The sequence below is a fragment of the Vipera berus genome (assembly GCF_964194415.1).
Source record: "Vipera berus genome assembly, chromosome: Z".
NCBI classification, from domain to species: Eukaryota; Metazoa; Chordata; class Lepidosauria; order Squamata; family Viperidae; genus Vipera; species Vipera berus.
Window position 1 is genome coordinate 839,457 of NC_138205.1, and position 24,863 is coordinate 864,319.

At 55.8% G+C, this 24,863-nt stretch overlaps 1 protein-coding gene across 1 annotated transcript; it reads left to right on the plus strand.

Moving 5' to 3' along the window:
• Window positions 1-2,879: 2,879 nt before the first annotated feature.
• Window positions 2,880-22,617, plus strand: LOC308678165 (RNA-binding protein FXR2-like). The gene is made up of 17 exons (XM_081345112.1): window positions 2,880-3,232; window positions 9,717-9,769; window positions 12,686-12,779; window positions 12,861-12,932; window positions 13,352-13,500; window positions 14,096-14,189; window positions 15,577-15,693; window positions 16,601-16,771; window positions 17,573-17,651; window positions 17,891-18,000; window positions 18,804-18,890; window positions 19,174-19,384; window positions 19,951-20,145; window positions 20,280-20,480; window positions 20,702-20,797; window positions 21,283-21,392; window positions 21,514-22,617. The coding sequence occupies exons 1-17, from the start codon at window positions 3,182-3,184 to the stop codon at window positions 21,619-21,621; spliced, it is 1,998 nt and encodes a 665-aa protein (XP_081201238.1). The 5' UTR covers window positions 2,880-3,181; the 3' UTR covers window positions 21,622-22,617.
• The last annotated feature ends 2,246 nt before the right edge of the window (window positions 22,618-24,863 follow it).

Here is a 24,863-nt window from a genome sequence, read left to right on the forward strand (position 1 = left end):
TTTGTGGATCACGCCTGGAACCATGACCACGACCTTGTCGTCCGCCTCTACCTCTGCCTCCTCTGGAATCTGTTCCTCTGGGCTGGTACGTGACGGGCGCTGGAACTCGTTGGGAACAATCCCAGGTGGCATGTCCCACACGATTGCAGATGTAGCATCTTGGCATCCTTGGAACGTAGGCCCTTCCACAGAAGGGACACCTCGCTGGAGCTCTTGATGCTGGTGGTTCCCTTAAATGTGGCACAGCTTGCATAAGTGCCTCTTCTTTGGTTAAAATTATGCATACATGATCCACTGTGCGTTGAGCAATAGGCACTTGATTAATCTTGGAAATAGCATCTTTCCACTCATGATTCAAAGAATTGATGATATGCTGATCATTTTAAAATCATCAATAGGATAGCCTTTTTCACCCAGTTCTTTTCTAATACCTTTTATTTTAGTCAAATGTGCTCCAATATGTTCATCAGGTTTTAATCTGGAACCATGGAAGTCAGACAAAAGTAAACATGTAGACTCAATTGATGTAGGCCAATAACATGTCTCCGAGTCCAAATTTGTTGGGCAGTTGCATCTTGTGAAAATGTGAGCTGCAATTCAGTGTCCATTGACATCAATAATGTTGTGCATGCTCTATTATCCAAGTCCCATATGTCAGGAGTCCATGGCTGGGCAGGAGGATTAAACACCATCATGTGTTTAATCAGAAACATGCATCTCTAAAAACATAAATCCAACCATCCTCTGCTACCACATGTCAAGGTATAAATCACCTTAGTAGAGGGCGAAGGACCGTGCTTCAGAGGATGCATGATGTGCATGAAGGAAGGAAATAAAACACGACGCACAATCTTACTAAATACCTTTTAATTACAAAAACTAAATATATATTATAAAGAGAGCTAGCTGACTACATCCTAATGTAACAGATATTAACAGCAAAGTGAAAGACAATAAAAGAATAACTGTGAGAAACTTTTTCTAGGCATGCGCACAAAACAGTCTGAAACCATAACATAGCTGGACATATGAGAATCACTATGGTTACCAGATAAGCTATCACCACAGGTGCAGAGAGCAGGGGAAATGTACAGTTAGAAATGAACTTTTCTGACGAACTAAAAAAACGTGCAGTGACACTGAAGAAAGCTAGCAGTTTCCAGCAGTGGGCGGAGCAGAAGCAGTGGTCACCCAGTGAGACAGGCCAGCTGGCACCAGCTCCATGCACCCCCACTTGCTCAGGGCACTGAGGCTGGAAGGGGGTCACCAGCCACTGTGGGCAACTCCTGCCAATCCTGGCCCAAGAGGCACAATCCCCCTCCCTTCTTTGCGTTGGGCGCTTCTGCGACATTGTTCAGGCTTACACAAGTTCCGGTCTTCTGCTCGAGAAGGTGAGCAAGCCCCAGATGGGTCAGCTTGACAACATGGCTGCCACCATGAGGGATTCACAAGACAGTTCCTGCAAGGGGCAGAATGAGCCAGCTTGGTCTTAATGGTTGAGGTGTTAAGTTGGAAACCAGGAGAGGGTGAGTTCTAGTTGCAGCTTAGCCACGAAAGCCAGCTGGGCGGGACAATCACCAGGAGAGGGTGAGTTTTAGTCCCACCTTAGGCACTAAAGCTGGACCAGTCACCAGGAGACAGTGAGATCTAGTTCTGCCCTAGGCACTAAAGCTGGCTGGGTGACTTTGTCCCACTTTAGCTATGAAACTGGCCAGGTGACTTTTGACTTTGTGCCAGACATTCTCTCTTAGCCCAACCCACGTGCAAGGGTTGTTGTTGAGGCAAAAGTCAGAGGAATGTTGTGTGCCCTTGAGTTATAAACAATGCCTTGAGTTATTTATAAAGCAAATAAAAGTGGGATTAAAAAAGGGCATCCTGGGGCAGCAGGTCCTTCCTTTTTGGGGAGTGCCCCCCCATCACCGCTGGTACGGAGCCAGGCAAAAGCCCTCCGATTTGATTCACACTGAAGGCAGCCTCATTTGCAGGGCAGGCGACCAAGGAAGGGGCGTTTCCCTTCGAGCGAGCGAGCAGCGCCCCCCCACGGGAGTTTGCAGCCCCGGGATCGCTTGGTGGTCTCCCATCCGAGGGCTAACCAGGCTGGGCCGGCCGAGCATCTTCACAAGGGGCGCAGGGGGCCTCTGCTCCTTCTGCTCCGCCCCGGGCCGCCCAGCCTCGGCTCCCTCGGGAAAGGCACGGCGGGAGCTCCGACGCCACCCCGGAGCTGCAACCGGGCGTCAAAGGGGGCCGCGGAGGACGGCCACGTGCCGCCGACTGGGCTCTTCCCGCATCCCGCCCCCCTCGGAGTTCCACCCAATGGGCGCACAGGGTGAATCCGCGCCTGCCTCCCCATTGGCTGACATCCGCTTCCCTTCGCCAAGGCAGCAGGAATTTAAAAAAAAACCGACCGGCCAATGGCGCGGCGAGGGCGTCGCAAGAGGCGTGTGGAGGAGGCGGGGCGGCCGATCCATCCTACGATTGGGCGCCAGGGATGAAGGCCGAGTTGTCATTGGCCAACGCGAGTGGAACTTAAAGGGGAACCCCGTCGGGCGGCGTTGAGCAACGCTCGGAACGGATACTGCGCCTGCGCCCGAAAGTGGGGGGGGGGAGGGAAACACCCCGCCTTTCCTTCCCCATTGGCCGCGGCGGCGGAGGAGGAGCGTGAAGGGAAACGGGAGCTAGGCCGAAGAGGGAGGGAGGCGTGGCTTGCGCCCCCTCCCCGCCCCGCGCCCCTCCTCGCGATTGGCCCAGCCGCGGCCGATTGGCCGAGCCGCGGCCGATAGCAGCGCCGCGCATTGGCGCGTCGGGCGGAGTGGGCGTGGCCGGGCTCGCGCGGGGGAGGCGGAGCGTCGGGCCGGCGCAGGCGCAAGCGCGCACGCACGGCACGCACGGCCCGGGTGGGAGGGCGCGCGCTCCGTGAGGGGAGGCCTCGCTCGCTCCTTCTCGGCCGTCCGCCTCCCTTCCTGCCTGCCCGCCCGCCTGCCTCCCTCCCTTCCGCGGCGGCTGCGGGGAGCCCAGCGCGAGAGGCCGGGGCGGCGAGGAGAGCGCCTGAGCGGGCCGAGCCAGGCCGGTCACGGTGGCCGAGCCGGAGGAGGCCGGGGCCCGCCCCGCCCCCATCCCGCCGGCGGCGGCGGGGACGGCGGCCCAACCCTCGCCCTTGGCGGCCGCCTCCGCCGCGGGGCCCATGGAGGGCCTGGCCGTGGAGGTGCGGGGCTCCAACGGGGCCTTCTACAAGGTGAGGCGGCGGGGGGGGGAGGAGAAGGAGGGGTCGCCATGGCGACCGGAGGGCGGGGCCCCGTCCCCGGGGAGAGCCGGGCGGGGGCGTGGCGGGAGGGAGGGAGGGAGGGAGAGAAGCAGGCCGGGCGAGACCCTCCTCCACCCCCCCGGCCCCTTTTGACCCCCCCCGTGAAAGGAAGGGGAGCCGCCCCCCACGTGGCTCCCCTCCCTCCCTTCCCCCCCCGTGGCCTGGAGCGCCCCCTCCCCTCCCCCCCGGGAAACTCTATCCCTTTGGGCTTTGATTGGCAGGGGCAGATGCCCCTCCAGGTGGGCGGGGGGAGTCCTGCCCTCCCCAACCGCCCCCCCCCGAAAGGCCCCTCCTGCCTTGTAAGGAGAAAAGCCTGGCTGGTCCCAGGGGGAGGGGGGCGATTTAGGGGCAAGGAAGGCCTGTTTTGGGTTGACCCCCCAAAACCACCTTCCTCCCTTTGTTAGGGGAGCTGCCTCCATTTTTCTTTTAATAGGGGGGGGGAGCGGGTGGGTGAACCCCCAGTTTTGAAACTGGAAACCCGCCCTCCTCTTCTGCAGCCTTCCACCTACCTGAGCGGCCTGATTTATGGCCGGTAAGGGATCCCGCTAGAGACGGGAGCAAGTGGCCTTTCCCTCCCTGCCAAGCGAAATGCCAGTCCCTCCCAAAGGAGACTCTGCCCCCTTGCCAGGCCTCGGGGTTTCCCCTTTCCTGAAAATTAGAGCATTTTTCCGTCTGGGCTTCAGTGAGCCAACTGTAGCTTAACTATAGCGGTAAACCAGGGGCAGAAACACAAGTTTTTAACCATGTTCTTTCTCTACCTTCGGCTGGAGAACAAGCTATGCGAGGTCTCTTAGGAAAGTCCAGTATGTTGGACAGCTCCGTATTTGTGGCTGCCAGTTTTAGACTGTTTTCCCTCTTCGGTGGGAGGAAGGCTCCAAGTCTTTTTGTAGACGTAGGAGAATGATAAATTGCTGGATTTAACACTGTTCTGTTGTAATAGCTGCACAGCGCTGCCATCAGACATGCAGGAATGATATTGGGGAGTGTATACGTGTATATCCCAATGAGGAAGCAGGTACCTAGAATGTGCAATGTGGGCCTTTGTTTGGTCTGTATAGAAGAGAAATACGTTTAGTACAGTTCCTGGTTCCACGCTCAAGTAACATAACCTAGCTTTTTTTTTAAAGGGGGGTGGTGGTGGGATTGTGTATTTTGCTAATTTTAGACATCCCACCTCAAGATGGAGTCACGCCAGCCCGCGTTTGACATGGAGATGGCCACAAATCAAAGGCAGAAATCTTTGAGGCCTAATCCTTGGCTCTCTGAGCGGAGCAGGTTATTTTCAGCCCGTTTGTATGTGCTGTGCTATGGCATCTTTATCAAGTAAGTTATTTTTAAAGTCATAAGTTTGCCATATCGCAATATTTTTTACCAGCAATCGGGCAGTCCTCACATGTCCTCAAAAGACTCCCTTTGAGCAACTTGAACTGGGAAAAATATTTTTAAGAAGCCACTTTTACTGGATTCAGAAGACCCTCAGCTTCAATCCTAGGTCATCTATTTGTGGCATGGCAGCTTATTCTGGATAGAAGAAGCCATTCTGCCATATTCAGACAACACGGCAATTTAAAATCTACATGACTGGCAGCGGTGTTGATCCTAGCATGATTTTTTTAATAAGCTTTTGTAGCATTGTGTGCCTTGCGCGTGATCTTCTCTACCTGTCTGGATCACACATTGCACTAAGATATGAAGTTTCCCATTCTTTCCCGTTGTCCAAGAATGCTGACAAAACTAAAATTATTAGCCTTTGTGATTTGTAAGCTGTGTCTTGGCACACTAAAGGTTCTTCCAGGTCCTCATTTCTACGATACTTTTAGAATCTGTGGTTCTTCCTAATAGGCACTCCAGAGGGGCTTACAACAGAGCTGATGAGCTGAAATCCACGGGAAATTCATTATCCAACCGATGTTCTGTGGAATAACGGTAGCCCTATGAACTAGTTCTGTGACAGTCGCGTGCTTTCTCTTCCTCCATCAACACACGTTGTCATTTTATTGGGGAATTTGGTAACTGGTTCCAGCCCCAGTCTAAAAAGGTCCTTAATCACCCACCAATCGACTCTCCCTGTCTTTTCCTGACATTTGTTTCGCATCCTCTGAGGCTGCCTTAGGTCGGGGCCAACGTGTTAAGCTAACTTCCCTTGCATGGACCCAGCCATTGGGGTTTGTGGCTGAGAGCTCTGTGTGTGTGAATAAGGAGTCAGTGTTTCGTTTCCCAGAAAGAAAAAGAGGAAGAATTTGTCTAGTCAGGAAATCAGCTTTGTCAGCTGCAGTTGGGAGCGATCCAAGTAGCCCTTGGCTAGATTGCCGGGGACCAGCTCCAATAGCAGGTCCTTCTCGGGGCTGTGTCTTACATCTGCCCAGTGGACGACCGGCAGCTGCCTGACGCCCAGGACAGCGATGACTTGGCACCCTTGTAGAGTCTTGGTAGGAAGCCACTAAATGTTGGGGAAACGCCTCTCGCCTTTGGTGGCAAATGGCTGTCTCCTGAGAGTGGAGCTAAGACTCTTACCTTGGCTAGAAAAAGCAGCTGAAACCCCCCACCCCGGGCTGAGGGGCTACGGAAGGGGCAGCCCAGCCATCAGGAAGACTTTTGAAGTTTGCTGCTAGCAACGATGCCTTTACATCCGAAGTTACGTCCCGCCACTTAACGAGGCCTGTTGTGACCAAGCTACTCGGTTTGAAATATTTTTCCCCCGTCCAGCTTGTCCTGTAGGAGCCAGTCCTCGGGGAATGTCCTTCCCCTTCGTGAAAAGCTTTGCAGGTGTGGCCTTCCACGAAAACGGGGGCAAAAAACTTTTAATACTCCGGCACTTGGCCCTGAGGAACGGCCGGTTGTAGTGTCATGTTGCAAGTGAAGCTGAAACCTAAGGAAGAGGCTCCTTGGAACTCTAATGAGGGGGTCACCGGAGTGGGAGGAGGAGGAGGGCACAGAGCAGCTTTATTTTTGGCCGGCCGCCTGTTCCAGTGCACAGGTAAAGGAGCGCAGAAGATATAAATACTCCTCGGAGGGTGAACAAGGGGAGCTGGTTAACTCGTCCAGACTAAATCAACAGGGTGGTCTTTGATGGGGAAGAAGAGCCGGTTGTCTCAGGCAGAGGCGGGCAGTCCTCGGCTTACGGCCACAATCGAGCCCAAAATTTCCGCTGCTAAGCAAGACAGGTGTTAATAGTTAACTCCCCCCCCCCCATTTTGCGACTTTTCTTGCCGAAGTTGTTGAGTTAATGACACGGTCATTTAGTGAAACTGTCTTTCCCCCCTTGACTTTGCTTGCCAGAAGGTCGCAAAAGGGGATCCCGGGACGCTGCGCCCGTCGTAACTATGAGCCAGTTGCCAAGCGTGTGAATTTTGACTGCGTGACCCTGGGGGTGCCGCAACGGTCGTGTGAAAAAGGGGTTCCAAGTCGCTTCCTTCAGCGCCGTCAGGGAAGTGAGCGCAGAAGAGATAGCTCGGGCCTGCTTTTGTGAGACTTACAGAATCAAGAGTTGGAAGGGACCTTGGAGGTCACCTAGTCCAACCGCCTGCTCAGGCAGGAGACCCTCAACCATTCCAGACAAGTGGCTGTCCAGTCTCTTCTTAAAAACCTCCAGTGTTGGAGCATTCACCACTTCTGGAGGCAAGGAGTTCCACTGGTTAATTGTTCTGACTGTCAGGAAGTTCCTCCTTAGTTCCAGGTTGCTTCTCTCCTTGGTTAGTCTCCATCCGTTGCTTCTTGTCCTGCCTTCAGGTGCTTTGGAGAATAGCTTGACTCCCTCTTCTTTGGGGCAGCCCTCAGCTACCCTATCTCCCCCTGGTCCTTCTCTTCATTAAACTAGACATCCCCAGTTCCAGCAACTCTGCTTTATACATTTTAGGCTCCATAGCCTCCATATTCAAGTAGCTAGGGAGACTGAACGCTGGGGATAAACCCTCTTCTAGCCAGCATTGCCACCCAGGAACTGGCTTCCGAGGTGACCAGATCTGTCTTCCTCTTGCTCAGAGAGTAGCGGACTTCAACTCCCAGAATTCCTTGCTGGCTGGGGAATCCTAGGAATCGAAGTCCACTCGCCTTTCGATGGGAAACATTGCTTTAGCTTTCGTTAGCTGGTGCGGTGACATTGCCTGTCGACAAAGCCCTGGCAGTTGTAAACCAGCTTCTGGAGCAAGGAAGGTGGTATAGCTGCCCCCCCCCAGTGCAACTGGGCAGCTGGCAGAGCAGTCCCCCCCCCTCACCCCCCTCCCTCCTAAGCACCTGTTTTTCTTCTGTCACCCTTTGAGCATGCAGGCTGTTTTGCTTTCGGCACAGTCCACGTTCAGGGCACGCTATCCCGTCCCTCGAGGATCAATCCACGATTGCCTTTCTTCTCACCCATCTTTGTTAATAGCCGGTGCCCCTCCGGCGGGGGCTGTGGGCGAAGAAGGGGAATCTGGAGTGCTTGCAAAAAGTTGGCATCCAGTAAACGAGAATCTTTGTAGCTCAGGGTTGAACTTGGGGCTGGGGGGGCGGTCCTTGGTGGTCTCTGAGCCTGGTGGTCTCCTTGCAGACGTTCCAGCTAGGTGGTAACGTCATCAGTGCTAGAAGGGAGGGGAGGGTTTGCGGAGTGGAGAACCCGGGTGGGGTGGGTGCTTGGTGGTCTCTGAGTTCTGTGGTTTTCTTGCAGAGGTTTCATTACCCAAACTAGTGCTGGAAGTGGGGGGTGGGTGGGTTATGGAGAGGAGGAGGAGGAGGAAGGCGCAGAGGGGGGGAGGAGGAGGACGAAGGAGCGGAGGAGGAGTGGTGCTGTGGGGTCCCTGGTGCTCTCTGAGCTTAATGGTTTTCTTGCAGACGTTTCACGACCCAACTAGGGAACATCATCAGGGCTAGCTGGTTATAAATGCTCCTTTTCGGACTGCAAAGAATTCAGAGGAATCCAGATTATTTTGCCCTTTATCAGATCACAGCGTCAGATTAAGTTTCTGCCCGGCCTTTATGCCCATCCCAGCCTGTAATGTTTCTTCAAAGATGGGCAATGAACTAATTTAATCATACTTTCCGGTCAGGATTTCTTCACTGAGCCTGTATTTCCTCCTCCCCCCCCCCCCCCCCGCCGCAAAGTTCTCAGGTTTTGAGGGGTGAATCTCACATTGCGGCTTGGATGGTATAAACTGGGCAATTGAGGAGTTGGCTGCCCCACACCTTTGGGAAAGTGGAAGAAAAGCAATCCCCAATAAACAGATCGAAAGAAGCCAGGACCTAGCTCTGATTTGGGGGTGGGGAGGGGTTCCCCTAAGCCCCCTTCCCTCTCTCGGACGGTGTGGCCAGAACGGACGTCTCAGAATTAATACCTGTAACAAGATACAGGCGGGTGAGAAGATCAGCCCAACTCAGGCTGATGTGGAAACCTCCAAGCATTGCTTGTTCCCACTTAGCCCGGGACTTGGGGGTGGGCAGGGGTACCCAGACAGCCCCCGGGACTTTTGCATGCCTGGCAGACTCGGCTCGTTGTCCAGTGGCTTAGGGAGCTGGCGATTCCAGCTGAATGTTTCAAAGCCCCCTGAGTTGGGAGCCTCTGGAACAGAAGGGTCCTGAACGCAGACCCTAAAGTGGCCGGCGCCTGGGGGTGGGACCCCACCCCAGGCAAGCTCTGGTTTGGTGGGGGTCTTGCTAAGAATCGAGCAGATCACGCAACGTGGTTTACACTCCTAATTTCATCACATTTGTAAAAGTTGTCTGCTGTTTACCTCTCACTGCTCCAGAGAGTAATTTTTTGCAAATCGTGGTTGGCTGAAATGTTGCTTATGAGTCTCTCTCTCTCTCTCTCTCTCTCTCTCTCTCTCTGTGTGTGTGTGTGTGTGTGTGTGTGTGTGTCTCCATATCTCTCTCCCCATCTCCTTCTCTGTCTCTCTCCATCTCTCTCTCTGTCTCGCTACCGATATCTCTGTCTCTCTCTCTCCCCATGTCTGTCTGTCTCTCCCCATCTCCTTCTCTGTCTCTCTCCATCTGTCTCTCTCCCCATCTCTCCCTCTCCCCAACTCTTTCTCTCTCCATCTCTCTCTCAATCTATCTCTTTCTCTCTCCATCTCTCTCTCTCCCCATCTCTCTCTCTCCATCTCCCCATCTCTTTATCTTTCCATCTCTCTCCCTCTCCCCAACTCTTTCTCTCTCCATCTCTCTTTCTCTCCCCATCTCTCTCTCCATCTCCCCATCTCTTTATCTTTCCATCTCTCTCTCTCTCTCTCCCATCTCTTTCTCTCCATCTCTCTCACCCGCGGATGCACACACACCAGTGACTCTAGAACTTGATTTACACCAAGCCTTGATTCCCTCAGCCTTGATTCCTGGGTGCCCCGACTTCCCTCGGCCCAGCCCGGCGAGCCCTGCACTGCGCTTAAGACTGACTGAGCGCGTTAAAGGGCAGTAACACTTCTTGTCTTTTTTTTTCTTCCCCTTGCAGGGTTTCGTTAAAGATGTGCATGAAGATTCGGTCACAATATCCTTCGAGAACAAGTGAGTGCCTTGACACCTCCTCCCCCCTCCCACATTGCCTCTTGTCCTAGAAAGATGGAAAAGAGCTGGCGGGGGGGCGTGGCAGACCCCCTGTCCTTTTAGCGGCTAGCTTTGGCCGTGGCGACTCGGAGCCCTTTTGGAGACAGCTGAGCGTTTCAGGGGTCCCTGGGCTGTTGAAAAGGATTGTGTTCCTGGCGGGCTCACAAAACGTGCGGAAGGGATCCAGTTCTTCGATTCACTCTGTGAATCACAGCAAGTTGATAACGCCAATTCGTTGTGAAAGCACAATGATGGAGTATTTGCTTTGGCAGTGTGTCTTAACGTGGACGCTAACCCAGGTTTTCAGCCGGTCCTTTGCTTCCTCTGGCCTGGTCCCCTTATATTTAATGTCAACTGGTGGGCCCTTTCGGAAAACTGAGGCCAACCAGTTCACACTGGAAATCTTCCCTCCTTGGTGACAGCGTGCTTGTTGACAAGACGCCCGGCTTCCCGAGGCCTTTACGCCTCGCTCCTTTTATCTTGTTTTCATTTTGAAATCTTGCGTTGCAACTTCTACGCTGCTTCCGGGTTTTTTGGCCTTATTTCTATCAAGTCTCCGCCTGTCTCGCCGGAGGCAGCTCTGTTTAGGGCAGAAGAAATGGGTAAAACCAGAGAGAGAAAAGTCACATCGAAAGTATATATTATAAAAACAGAGCTACAACCTCACTGCGGACAGATGTAAATAATTCTATTTTCTAGCGGGTATTGGATAGGTTACGTTGGTGCTGCGTAATATACAATCATAGCACGGCTATCAGCCCTGAGCGGAATAATTTATTATTTATTTATTAATTTAATTTGTATACCGCCCTTCTCCCAAAGGACTCAGGGCGGTGAACAGGGCAATACATAAAAAAAACAAGGTACAAAAATTAAAAATTATTAAAAAGTAATGGTATATTACTAATTATTAAAAGTAATGTCTTCAACCAGACAAGATTCCCGGCACTGGATCTTCCTGAGCCCCAGATCCATCTGGGGAAAGCTGGTCTTGACCGTGAAGGCCCCCCCCCTTCCATTTCTGGGAACTCTCAGCAGCTCCAGGCTAGTGAAAATGGCTTTGCCTTCTCCGAGGGAGCAGAGGTTATAGGTGGTCCCCAAATTAAGGCCACGACTCAGCCCCAAATTTCCGTAGCTAAGCGAGGCCCCCGTGAAGTGAGTTTTGCCCCATTTTACGACCTTCCTCGCCACAGTCATTAACAGAACCACGGCAGTGGGTAAGTTTGCCCCGCGGTCGTTCAGCGTATCTGTCTTCCCCCCCGCCCTTGGCTCTGCTCGTCAGAGAGTTGCAAACGGGGTGTGTGTGTCACGTGACCCCTCTGGGACACCGCAGCCGTCGTAAATGTGGGATGCTGCAGTGGTTGTAAACATGGGAAATGGGTCGCAGGTCCCTTTCTTTCAGTCACTAAGTGCTGTTGTGAGTCAAGGACCCCCTGTGATGAGACTCGGTACTGTGCATCTCCTGAGTCTTTGCAGGATGAGTGTCAGTCCCCAAGCTGCGTCCTGGCAGTCAACGTGAGGAGCTGGTCTCAGAGGGTCACACGCCGAGACCCCAGGAGGAAGAGGGGGCAGCCTTGGACATTCCTAGAATCTGGAACGGAGCAGAAAGTTCCTGACAGGGAGGACGATTAGCCAGGGGAACTGCTTGACACCAGAGGTTGTGGGTGCTCCATCAATGGAGGCTTTTAAAGAAGAGACCGGACAGCCACTTGTCTGGAATGGTCAAGGCCCAGGCTCTTCCAACTTGGCCACTTTAAGGCTTGTGGACTTCAACTCCCAGAATTCCTCAGCCAGCCATGCCCGTTTCCCCCCCCCCATCCCTTAAAGCGGAGAGATTGGAGAGGAAGGGATTATAAGAGAGTAAGCAGGGCCACATTGAGTATGCTGGCTGGGGAATTCTGGGAGTTGAAGTCCACCGGTCTTAAAAGTGGCCAAGTTGGAAGACACCCTGGTCTAGGCTCTCCTGCTTGAGCGGGGGGTTGGACTAGAAGACCTCTCGGCCCCCTTCCGGCTCTGTTCTTCTGTGATTCTCTCCAAGCAAATCCTGCATTTGTACAAAGGAGGGTGGGTGGACTCTGTGTGCGTGTTGAGCTAAGCGGGACGATGCTCCGAATTCGTGGCTGAGCCCCCGTATCCTTCGCTGGCCACGTTGTCTGTTCTCCGGCCTCTGCTCCCCCCGCTTGGGGGGCTCACCCCAGGCTGCTTCCCCCCCCCCACAGGGAACAGCAGAGGGGCTCTGCCCCAGAACGGCCACTTCTGTGTCTCGGCCAGCTGCCGTCTGCCTGCCCGCCCTCCTTTCTCCGGGTTGGGGGAGGCGCTAGAAATGCTGGCTAGCCAGGCAGCCCTGCAGCACCACGGCCAGTTCCCAGGGCTGCCGGCTCCAGGGGGGGTCCGGGAACAGCTGTCCTCGGGGAGGGGGCCGAAGAAGGCAGGCTTTGAATCACCGAAGCCCCGCCTGGCCTCACCCTTTGGCCGGCCCGCCCGGTGCCAATGTTGCTCCGGCTTCCACTTGCCTGCCGTTTCTCCTCCACCCCTGCTCTTTTGGGAATGGCTTTCAGACTCCCGAAGGTGGAGTTTGGGTTTCTGGGCCCCGCTGAAAGAAACCTCCGTGGCAAATGGTGGTTTGTTCCCTCCAGATGATCTGGGGAGCCAGGGAGAACAAGTGTCCCCTTCTGTAATAATAGTAATAATAGTAGTTGGAAGGGACCTTGGAGGTCTTCTAGTCCAGCCCCCGCTCGGGCAGGAGACCCTACACCATTCTGGGGCAAAGGGCTGTCTGGAACACGCTCTCCTTCTGACTGGATTCCCCTTCTGAAGGGCTCTCTCCGATCCGGGATCTGGCCGATGTTTAATGCCGGGCTCCTGTCTTTTTCCTAGCTGGCAACCGGAACGGCAGATCCCCTTTGGGGACGTCCGGCTGCCCCCTCCCACCGACTACAGCAAAGAAATCTCCGAAGGGGACGAGGTGGAGGTGAGGTGGCTATTTCAGAGCTGGGGGGGGAGGGCCGGGCGGGGGGGGCTGGCTTGGCTCCAACGCGTCTCGTGTCTTCAGGTTTATTCCCGGGCGAACGAGCATGAACCCTGCGGCTGGTGGCTGGCCAGAGTCCGGATGATGAAAGGAGATGTAAGTCTTGGGACAGCAGCCCCCCCCCTCTCCCTTTCTCTCTCTTTCTCTCCATCTCTCTCTCTGTGTGTCTGTCTCTCCATCTCTTTCTCTCCCTCCATCTCTCTCTCTGTGTCTGTCTCTCCCTCCAACTCTCCATCTCTCTCTCTCCCAATTCTCTCTCCATCTCTCTCCCTTCCCTCCCTCCTTCCCTTCCCTCTTTCTTTCTTTCTTCCTTCCTTCCTTCTTCCCATCTCCTTCCTTCCTTCCTTCCTTCCTTCCTTCCTTCCTTCCTTCCTTCCTTCCTTCCCTCCCCTCCCTCCCACAGCTCCTATGTGATTTCTTGTACCTCATCTCCTTTTGGAGTGCGGCCTCTGGCTCTGCCCCTCCCTCCCTCCCTCCCTCCCCTGCCTTCTCTCCAGCCTTGCCTTCTCTTGCAGTTTTACGTCATAGAATACGCGGCTTGCGATGCCATCTACAACGAAATTGTCACCTTGGAGCGATTGCGGCCCGTCAACCCCAGCAAAGTGGCCACCAAATGCAGCTTCTTCAAATTCACAATTGCAGTCCCAGAAGACCTCAAGGAGGCGTGAGTGTCCTTGGCGGGCGTTGCGTGTCCGAACCTGGGCTTTTTGCGCTTTGCAGCCCTCGACCTGAAACGTGGGGCTCTGCTGGGACTTGCAGAGAACCCCCCAGCTGTTGATTCTTTCTCAGGAAGGAAAGTGGGAAAGAGGAGGGCGGACCCCACAGACCTTGGCTAGTGGCAGCACACTTCCTCCCACGTGGGCTCCCGGGCTTTAGAACAGGGGGTTCCAACCTTGGCCACTTTAAAACTTGTGGACTTCAGCTCCCAGAATTCCCCGGTCAGCAAGGGTTTTGACAACATTCAGCATGGTTAGGACAAGGATAGATGTGGCTATAGACTACCTTTCACCGGTTTTTTGGCAACTTTCTTAATAGATAAATAATTTTCTTTATAGACCATGGGAATGCGGTAGACGTAATATATCTTGACTACAGCAAAATGGGGAAAAAATAGTTGGCTGGGGAAGTCTGAGAGTTGAAGGATACCGGTCTTCAAGTGGCCATGGTTGGGTAGTCCTCCTCAGGTAGCCTCAGCTGTTGCTGCTGCTGCTGCTTCCAACGTGTCGATTGTGCTAACGCCTTCCCTTTCCACCACACAGCTGTTCCAACGAAAACGTGCACAAGGAGTTCAAGAAGGCCGTGGGTGCAAACTGCATCTTCCTAAGTAGCACGAGCAGCGAACTCATCATCCTTGTAAGAAGCTGCCCTTGGGTGGGGGATGTCTCTGTTTTGTGTGTGTGTGTGTCTCAACAGACAGGCTGGGGCAGTGGTGGGGAACCTTGCCTCTTTTAGGACTCGTGGACTTCAGCTCTCAGAATTCCTGAGCCAGCATGGCTGGCTGAGGAATTCTGGGAGTTGAAGTCCACGAGACATAAGTCCAGCTTCCCCACCCCTGGGTTGGAGTATCGTCAGTACAGAGAGTAAGGATGTGGTATCACCTCGTTCTATAAGAAACCCAAGGCCAGGTAGTCCTCGGCTTACGACCACGAATGGGGCCCGGAATTTCCATTCCCAAGCAGAGTGGTTGTTAAGTGAATCAACGGCCAATTTTGTGACTTTTTTCCCCTGGTTGTTAAGTGAACCATGCTCTCGTTAAGCAAATCCAGCTTCCCCTATTGATCTTGCCAGTCAGAGAGCGGCTGGGACGGTCCCGATGGGCGGGTCACACGACCCTGGGATGCTGCCGTCGCCCACGAATACATGCCAAGCCCCCAAATTTTGACCACGGGGTTCCGCTGCCGTCGCAAGCGTGATTCATGTCACTTTTTTCAGCGCCATGGTAACTTGGGATGGTCAGTCGGCAAATAGTTGTGAGTCAAGGATTCCTCTGGTGTGGTTCTTGGCTGCCCTCTAGTGGCCATCTCTGGAAAGGCTGTTAAACTTGGAGATCGCCTGCTCAGCTCGGCTGCTCTTTGTGAGCGACGTGCATTTTCTCCAAATTCACGAGGGAATTTGCACCGAGAACATCCTGGATTGTCTTTCGGCATCAAAATAATAGAACAGCGTAGTTGGAAGAGACCTCGGAGGTCTTCCAGTCCAGCCCCCTGCTCAAGCAGGAGATTTTATACGATTTGAGACAAGTGGCTGTCCAGTCCCTTCTTAAAAACCTCCAGTGATGGAGCACCCACACCTTCTGGTGGCCAGCTGTTCCACTGGCTAATTGTCCTCCCTGTCGGGAAGCTTCCCCTTAATTCCAGGTTGCTTCTCTCCTCGATCCGTTCCCGTCCGTCACTTCTTTTGATTCCACCGGTTAACTGTTCTGATTGCCAGGAAACGTCTCCTTAGTTCTAGGTTGGTCCTCTCCTTGAAGCGTCTAGTTAGCATTTAAGTTAGCATCTCGGGTTAAATATGTGGAACGTAAAGTTTATTTTTTTCCCCCCAAACCGCACGCTCTCTCGAACTCAGCTGGCGCTTTTACGCACTTCATCCATCCGGTTACCTTTTCCCTCTGGCCCCGTTAGATAAGAGAGCCAGCCAGGATCACAGAGAGATCCTTGGGTGGAGCTGCCTTTTTTGACCAGATCGGGGTTTTTTTTTCTCTCTCTGGCTCCCCCCCCCACCCCCCAACTTCTCTCTCCAGTCCACGAACGACTCCACCGTCAAGAGGGCGTCTCTGCTGGGCGACATGCACCTGCGCAGCATCCGAACGAAGCTCATGCTGATGTCTCGCAACGAGGAGGCCAACAAGCACCTGGAGGTCTGTGTGTGTGTGTGTGTGTGTGTGTGTGTGTGTCTGTCCCTTGGCCTGAAGCCTCGGAAGCGCCTCTATTTCTACGCCAGCCAGACCCCGAATCCTGCTTCATATCTACAGCAGTGGCCAAAACTGTGGAAATTTTGAGAAAAGTGTACGGTTGGAAATGCCACCTCTGGTTAAGTTCCCACCCGTTTTTCTTCCAATTTCTTTATAGCCGTAGCCTCGTTCGCTTAACGATCCTATTTTGCATCGCTTTCTGGGCGGCCAGTCAACTCTCTTGCACCGTTGCTTCAATTTTATTACGTTGCACAAGGTCGCAAAGTGAAAGAACGCGAGAAAAACAAAAACAACCCCATCCCGCTCGATAGCGATCCCAGAAGTCACTGACGAGCCTCCTTCCTCTCGGCTTCAATCCGCCACAGCAAATCACCGGATCCTCCTGTGATCTGGTTGGCCCCTTGCCAAAGGAAGATGACGCCCAATTGGCTACGATCGGGGGAAGGAAAGCTCCCCCGGATACGTCAACCGAAGCAAGTGGCGCTTCCTTTTTCTGGCTAGTTGGCTGTAGCTTTCCATAGAACGCAGTGCAGATAATCGAACAAACTTTGTTGTGTTACATTCCGGATTAAGTTCTCTTTCCACTGATATATAGTTTTATGGCGCTGCTCCAAAAAAAGAAAAGAAAAGTGGGGTTATTACCCATCAAACCTCAAAAATACACTCGTCCCAAAAGGTTTCCACACTTTTGGCCAGTGGTGTAATCACGGGAGCCCTCCCCCGTCTTTTGATCCAGTCCCTCCGAGATGCTGAAGGAGGGAGGGGAAGGGAAGGGAGGGGTGGGGGGTCTTCAGGCCACTTGGAAGGCCGCCCCCCCCCCCCCGGTTACCCATCCGAGCCCTCCCTCCTCCAGACAAGCAAGCAGCTGGCCTCGGCCTTCCAGGAGGAGTTCACGGTGCGGGAGGACCTGATGGGCCTGGCCATCGGCACCCACGGCGCCAACATCCAGCAGGCCCGCAAAGTGCCGGGCGTCACGGCCATCGAGCTGGACGAGGGGACCTGCACCTTTCGCATCTACGGGGAGGTGAGGAGCCCGCTCCCGGGGTGTGGGGGGTGTGTTTATGGGGGGCAGTCGGGCCCTTTGGCCCCCTCTCCCAGCGAGCAGGGCCCGGCTGCTCTCCCTCGCCCACTCCAGCACCAGGAGATCCGTGCCGGGGTGGCGTCAAACAACCAGGAGTGGCCCCTGAGGGCCATTTGGGGCAGCCAAGGTCAAAAACACCCCGAGAAGCCACATTTGGGGCTGACCTTCCACGGCGGCTTCGGCCTTAAAAGAGGTTTTTCTTTTAAAAAAAAAACAAAAGACTAGGATGATACGACCAGAGTGGAGCCCAAATTTTCCTTGGCCGAGCCAGACATTAGCGAAGCGAACCTTTGCCCTGTTTTACGCCTTTTTTCTAGCCACCGTTGTTAAAGTGAATCGCCGCGGTTGTAAAGTTAGCGGCACGGTCGTTAGAGTGAGCCCGGCTTCCCCGCTTTGACTTTGTTCGTCAGGAGGTCGCCAAAGGGGATCACGTGACACAGACGCACACACAGCCACGGCCGTAACCATGAGTCCGTGGACCATAAGTGCCCTTTTGGGGCGCTGTTGGAACTTTGAACGGTCGCTAAATGAGCGCCGGGAAGCCGAAGACAGCCTGTCCGTCTTTGCCTGTCTGCTCCTGGGTCAGAGGGGGGGAGGGGAGGGAGGGAGGGGCTGGGCTGCACAAGGCTCCCCGGGACGAGCGGCTTCTGGACCGGCCACACTGGGGTGCCCATCCCGCACGGGGCGCGTCCATGGCACTTGGCGTCGTAAGACCGAGTCTGTGGCCTTCCCTTTTGCCCTCAGACCCCCGAAGCCTGCAAGCAGGCCAGGAGCTTCCTGGAGTTTTCGGAGGATTCGGTGCAGGTGCCCCGGAATCTGGTCGGTGAGTGAGGCTGGGCCCCCTCTCCCTCGCTCCTCCCCCAAATATATTTACTTTGCCCTGGGCGGCTTGATTGACAGCACCAGCTGGCCACTCGGGGCCTCTTAGGGGCGCCCCCCCCCCGATGCCGGCTGTGGGGGTGTCTGGGAGTTGAAGTCCAGAAGCCTTAAAGGGGCCTGGGGGGGGACCCCTGGCCTTAGGGGCGCAGAGGAGACTCAGCACCGCTTCCTCCCTCCCGGCAGGAAAAGTGATCGGCAAGAACGGGAAGGTCATCCAGGAGATCGTGGACAAGTCCGGCGTGGTCCGAGTGCGGGTGGAAGGGGACAACGACAAGAAGAATCCCCGGGAGGAGGTGCGTCCGTGGGGGCATCAGCCTGGCCGCCCCTCCCCCCCCGCTTCCCTTGGACCCCGTTCGGAAGGGGGGGTCTCTGAGGAAGCTTTTTTTGGCTCAGGGCGGGACTGGGGGGGTTCCCGGCGCTTGCAGCCCTTCCGTGGCTCAGCGAGGCGACACCGTCGCGATGAGCGCGCTGAGGACGTCCCCTCCTTGGCCCACGAAAGGCCTGGAAGGAGTCCGGCCAGCCGGGGGAGCCCCAAGGACCCCACGGCCCTCCCCCTCCTCTCTGCCAGCCCCCTCCCTTCTGGCACCGATGATGTTGCGTAGCTGGGTCATGAAATGTCCACCAGAAAGCCACCCAGCTCAGAGACCCCCAAGGACCCCACAGTTGTCATTGCCCTCCCCTCCCCTCCCTCCCAGTCTGCAAACGTCCCTCCCTCCGAGCACCGACGGCGTTACCTACTTGGCCCGCAAGGGGACCACCCAACAGGGAGAGCCCCGAGGACCCCGGGGCCATTTCTGCCCCTCCTTCCCGCCTGCGTCCATCCGGGCCCTGGAGGGGTCTCCCACCCCGGGGGCCCGGCTTCTCTCCTTTCAACGTGGGTCTGCTTCTTGGGTTGCGGGTGCGAGGACGCCCGGTTGCTTTGCCGGCCCCTGAACCCCCGTCCCCCTCTGGGCTTCCCCTCCCCTTCCCCTGTCGCCCACCTGCACGGGCTTTTTCCTCCTCAAACGAGGCGGCCTCGCTGGGACCCCCGCCGAGACCCCCGGTCCTGGGGCTGAGCGGGCCTGGTCAGCCTCTCCCTCCCTCCCTCCCCCTGCAGGGCATGGTCCCCTTCATCTTCGTGGGCACGCGGGAGAACATCAGCAACGCCCAGGCCCTGCTGGAGTACCACCTCTCCTACCTCCAGGTAAGGAGACACACACACACACACACACACACACACACACACACCCTGACCAGCCCAGAGCAGGAGGGAAATGCTGCCTGGCCCGGAGGGAGGATGCTGGACGAGCAGCACTCCACCCCCATGGCCCAGTTCTCGGGGGCCAGGGTGTTTTTCTCTGGGCCTTCCCTCTGCCCCCCCCCCGTCCTCAGGTGCCTTGCCCCCCCCCGACACACACTGGGAGCACCTGGTGGCAGCCCTTCCCCAGCCCTCCTCTTCCTCCTCCCTCTCCCTCCCCCCCCGACAGGAAGTGGAGCAGCTGCGCCTGGAGAGGCTGCAGATCGACGAGCAGCTGCGGCAGATCGGCCTGGGCTTCCGGCCCCTCTCCGGCCGCCCGGAGAAAGAGCGGGGGGGCTACACCACGGACGAGAGCACCTCCTCCGTGCACAGCACCCGGACTTACGGCGGCAGCTACGGCGGGCGTGGGCGCGGGCGCAGGGGCCCCAATCCCGGCTATGGTGAGTTCGGGCAGCGTGCGGCAGCGGGGGGGGGGATCCAGGTCTTAGTGATGGTTTTTAAGTCCTTACATGGCATGGGCCCGGAATACCTCGGGGACCACCTGCTGCCGGCGTCGACTCCCCTCTGCCCCGTGCGTTCCCACAGAGAGGGCCTCCTCAGGGTGCCACCGGTCAGGGAATGTCGTCTGATGGCCCCCAGGGGGAGGGCCTTCTCTGTGGGCGCTCCGGCTTTGTGGAACCAGCTGCCGGTTGAGCTCCGGATGGCACCGGATCTCCGCTCCTTCCGGCGCGGGTTAAAGACCCATTTATTTGAACAAGCTGGCCTGGCCTGATGGGGAATCACTTAGGGTTTTAATATTTATATATATTTTTTATTGTTTTTATTGTGGGCAATAATTTAATTCTTTTTTAACTTTTGTACTTTTAAGATATGCCCTGTTCACCGCCCTGAGTCCTTCGGGAGAAGGGCGGTATAAAAATTTAATAAATAATAATAATAAATAATAATCCTCTGGAGCCCTGTGTGGGAGCTGGGACCCCCATTTCCTTCCCTTCTCCCACCCCAGCCACCAACTCGGACGCCTCCAACGCCTCCGAGACGGAGTCGGAGAAGAGGGAGGACTACGAGGGCCCGCCCCCTGGCGACCGGGACCCTCGCCTGGAGGACGGACGGCGGCGGCCCGGGGCAGGGCGGGGCCGGGGGCCCGCTCCAGCCCCCCGTGGGGGTGGCGGCAAGCACAGCACCTCCTCCATCAGCTCAGGTACAGCCCGGGGGCAGAAGAGCCCGTCCTGGAGGGGGCGGCTGGTCGGGGGGGGGGTTGGGGGTCTGGAGGAATCTGCCTGCCCCACAGCCAGAGGGGGGGCTTGCCTGCCAACCGGCCCTTCCTCTCCGCAGTCTTGAGGGACCCGGACAGCAACCCCTACAGCCTGCTGGAGAACACCGAGGCAGAGCAGGCCGCGGACACTGATGCCAGCGAGTCCCAGCCGCTCAGCAACCGCCGACGCCGCTCGCGACGTCGTCGCACCGACGAAGACACCACCGTGATGGACGGGGCTCTGGAGTCCGACAGCACCTCCGTCAACGAGAACGGCACGGGTGAGCGGGGAGGGGGCGCCTCGTCCCCACACACCCCCTCGGGGGAGGAGGAAAGCAGCCGGCTGGCCTTCTGCACATGGGGCTCTTCTTTAGGTGTCCCCCCCCCTCTCCCCATGGCTCCCAGGGGATACCCGTCCTCTTTCCACGTGCGCCACGCGGGAGAAGCGCGACGCCTCCCCTCCCTCTGAAGACCCCCCTCCCCTTTTCTTCTTCCGCACCAGAGGAGGAGTCGAAGCCGCAGAGACGCAACCGAAGCAGACGCCGCCGTAACCGTGGCAACCGCGTGGACAGCTCCATCAGTCGGGACCGCCAGCCGGGTAAGAACCCACGGCATGACGGGTGGTCCTCGACACGCAGAACGGTTCGTTTAGTGAGCGTTCTGCAACGGCAGCACAAAAAAATGGGACTTGGCGTCGTTTTTCCACACTTAACGACCGTCGCAGCCTCCCCACGGTCAGGCGTTCAACGTTCAGACGCTTGGCAAGTGACTCGTACGTCTGACGGTCGCGGGCTCCCTTTTTGTGACGAGCAAAGGCCCTGGGGGGGTGCCCTGAAGCGTGTTACTGACTTAACCACTGCAGGGATTCACTTAGCGGATGTGGCAAGAACGGTCGCAAAATGGGGCAAAACTCCCAACCTGTCTCGCTTAGCGGTGTAAATTTTCGGGCTCCGTTGTGGCTACCAGCCAAGGACGACCTCCGACTGCTGGGGGCCCAGCCAGGCACGGGGCCGGGGTCCCTGTCGAAGGCGCTCCCCGGGGTCTCCTGACGCCCCCCCCTCCCTCCCTCCCTCTCCTCCGCAGTGACGGTCGCAGATTACATCTCCCGAGCTGAGTCTCAGAGCCGCCAGGGGCCCCCCCGCAGAGAGAGCCAGGAGAAGGCCCCCGCCGAGGGCAGCCTGCCCAAGCCGAAGGTAGGGGGGTCCGGAGGGGGGATGGAGGAGGAGGAGGGTCCCAGGCCCCCGGTTTCCGGAGAGGGGTCTGAGGCCGAGAGTCCGGCATGGCCAAAGCCGCCCTGTCCTCCTCTCCTTCCAGGCGGAGGCGAGCAGCAAGTTGGTCAACGGCCCTTCGGAGAACGGGGAGCACAGCGCCACGGCTGGGGCGGAGGTGGAGGTGGCCCCCCTGGTCAACGGGGTGTCCTAAGCCGGGCCCCCCCCGAGGGCTGCCCATCGGGCCCTCCTCCTCTTCCTCCTCTTCTCCGACCCCTACTTTCCACCTGCTTGCAACAACATCTTCAAGAGAAGCGAAATAAACACCACACACCGATCTCGTTAAAGGGACGAGAACCATGGTTTCAAACAAACCACCATCCCCTGCCCCCCCCAGGTAATTTCAAAGCTTGCCAAAGATGGGAAACCTCTTAAAACGCATCCTGGTTAAGCTTGGGCGATGGCGGCCAGAGAGGGCAGTCCGAACCCCCCTCCTCCTTTGTCTCTGCCCCCTAGCCTGTAAAGGGGGGGCTCGTCACCCCCCTCCCGAGAGGTGCTGACAGAAGGGGGGGCGGAGGGGTAGGTGAAAATGCGATGACTTTCGTGCATCTGGGGGGCGGGTTTTTTGGTGACTTTAAAAGTGGTTTTTTTTTTGGTTTCAAAACTAATGTGAGAAAAAATAAATAACCGGCTATTCAAACTGGGGAAGGAATTGAGGGGGGGGGAAAGCAATCTGTGCCTTCTGATAACGCAAACACACACACATACACACAGAGAGAGAGACACACAAACACAAAAGCGGAGTGCTTTGTTTTTTTGTTTATTTTCCCTTCTTTGAGTAAGTCAAACCGAGGGGCCGGGAGTTCGGTCCCCTCTGGGGGAGCCTTCAGGCCTAGGTCAGGGTCTCGCTCCCCTCCCCCCCCACCACCACTGGGGGTCCAAGCTGAGAAGGGGGAGGAATTGGGAGGGGGGGCAAGCGGCCTGCAGCCTGGCCCTCCCCCCCTTCCCCCCCTTTTTTTTTCTTTTTCCTTTCCTGAGAACACTGTGCAAGAGGAGAGCGGCCGGCTGGGGCCCCCCCCTGGCCCGGCGGTCTGGAGTTTGTGTGTTTGTGGCTGGGGAAAAGGGGAGGACTTGATCTGTGACGGTTGAGACTATTTATTTTTCACTGTACAGTATTTAAAAAGAGAATAAAAAAACAAAAAGAAAAAAACCCAACTCTTTGGGGGGGAAAGAAACCAAAAGAGAGTGAGAGCGAGAGCGAGCGAGCTCTTCTTTATTGTCTTCTGTCCCGGCTCCTGGGGCGTTTCGGTCGGGTCCAAGGAGGGGAGGGGAGGGTGGGTGGGTCCGTCTTGTGGGGAAGGGGCTCACCGGGCTGGGGTGGGGGCTCCAGCCCCTCCAGTTTAAAAGGGTTGCTGGCTGGTCAAAGCCCAGTGGAGTCTTCCGGGAGGGAGGGAGGGAGGGGAATGTTGCGCTGTGGCAGACGGGCATGAAGGCCTTTTAGCCTGGAGAAAAAGCAGGTTTATCTCTTTTTTCATTTTGGGTCGGGGGGGGGGGCATGTACCTAAAGGGGAGGGTCTCCTGAGAAGCCAAGAGCCCCTTTTGTCCCTCGGAAGGGACTTTAGTTACAGCAAAGCTCCTCAATCAATCAATAGATCTGGAAGGGACCCTGGAGGTCTTCTAGTCCAACCCCCAGCTCATTGTTCATGTAATCCAGGTCCTCCTCTTGACTCTTCTCCAGGCCATTAATAATAAAGTTGGGAGGTGATTTGGAGGTCATCTAGTCCAACCCCTGACCAGGCAGGAAGCCCTACACCATTTCAGACAAAGGGCTGTCCGGTCCTCTTAAAATAGCTCCAGTGATGGAAGCACCCACATCTTCTGGTGGCAAGCAGTTCCACCGGTTAATTGTTCCCACTGTCAGGAAATTCCTCCTTAGTTCCAGGTTGCTTCTCTCCTCCATGAGTTTCCATCTGTTGCTGCTTCTCCTGCCTTCAGGCGATTTGGAGAATAGGGGGACCCCCCTCCTCTTCTTTGGGGCAGCCCCCCAAAAATACTGGAAGGCTGCTATTGCTTGAAGCTGCGTACTGGGAAAGGCCAGGACGGAGGGCTGGGTGTGCACAGCTGGGCTCCCCTTGATGGACCTGTGAAAACAGGCTGGAGAAACACCTTGGAGGAGCTGCTTGAGCAGGGGTGGGGGTGGACTGCATAGCCTCAAGGGGGCCCCGCCCCTCACTTGGGAGGAAGGGGGGGAGCAGGCTTCACGTCATTCACACAATCTGGGTGGGACTCAAGATAGGAATCCCTCCTCGCCTGCTTGGCTGCCCTCCTCCCGGTGGCATATTTGGGCAGGAGGAAGGAAGACCAACAGGTGAAGCTCCAGCCCTTTCCGAGAGAGGAATTTTGGGGAAACCTCTCGGGTGGGGGGCTTCCTCGTTCAGAGGAAGATAAGGGTGCGCGCTCAGACGTGCCAGATTGGGTCAGGGTTCAAATGTCCAGGAGAAGATCAATGCAGCCAGGAAAGTCAAAAATATTTGGCCTTACTGGGTTGAAGGAATTTGGAGCTGGGTTAGTAAGCGGTAAACTTGTCTTCAGAGGCGGAAGGAGACGCACATTTTGGGGTGCTCTGGGCAAGGTGCAAAATTGCCAGGGGGGAAGTAGTCCTCAATTCAGGGTTTGTGTGTGAAAAATGGGGGGCACGGATGTTTGCTCATCTTGAGACTTCAAGAAGGGTGGACCAACTCCCAGCATTCCCCAGCTCCCAGGGAATGCTGGGAGCTGTAGTCCACTCATCTTAAAAGCAACAGAGTTGAAAAACCCACAAGGGTGTCTTAGCTTTTCAGGTCCTGGCAGGTAATAGAGCAGGGGGTCTTCAAACTTGGCCCTTTGATGACTTGTGGACTTCAACTCCCAGCTGAGGAATTCTGGGAGTTGAAGTCCACAAGTCATGAAAGGACCAAGTTTGAAGAGCCCTGCTCTATTACACCAAAGGAATTCAGAAGACACTGTCTTTTTCACCCCTTTTTTTTCCTCCCTTACTTCCCTTCTCTACTCCCTTTTCCCTCCCCATCTTTCCTGCTTTTTACTTTGCATTTCAATTGTATCGTATATTTTAAAGTAATAAAACTTTATTATTTTTTAAAAAAGTTCTGCTCCTGCACATTCAGCCAGTCTGCCAGCTTTTAGCCCAGATGACCCATCTTTTTAAGTTCTTGCTCCGGTCAGTCTCTGACCTGGCTTGGCAAAAGGGCACCTGAAACCCTCATCTTGGGTTTGTTCTGCCGGTTTTGAAGTAACCGAAACCCGGATTGTGGAGGTTCTGGCAGAAGGAAAAACTCGGAGTCGGATTTATAACCTCACACAAATCCAGTCTTGCTTTTTTTTGTCCGGCCCTGTTTTAATTCAGCAGGAACGCTTTTCTTGCTTTGTGTGTGTGTACGCGCGCGTGTGTGTTTGTGT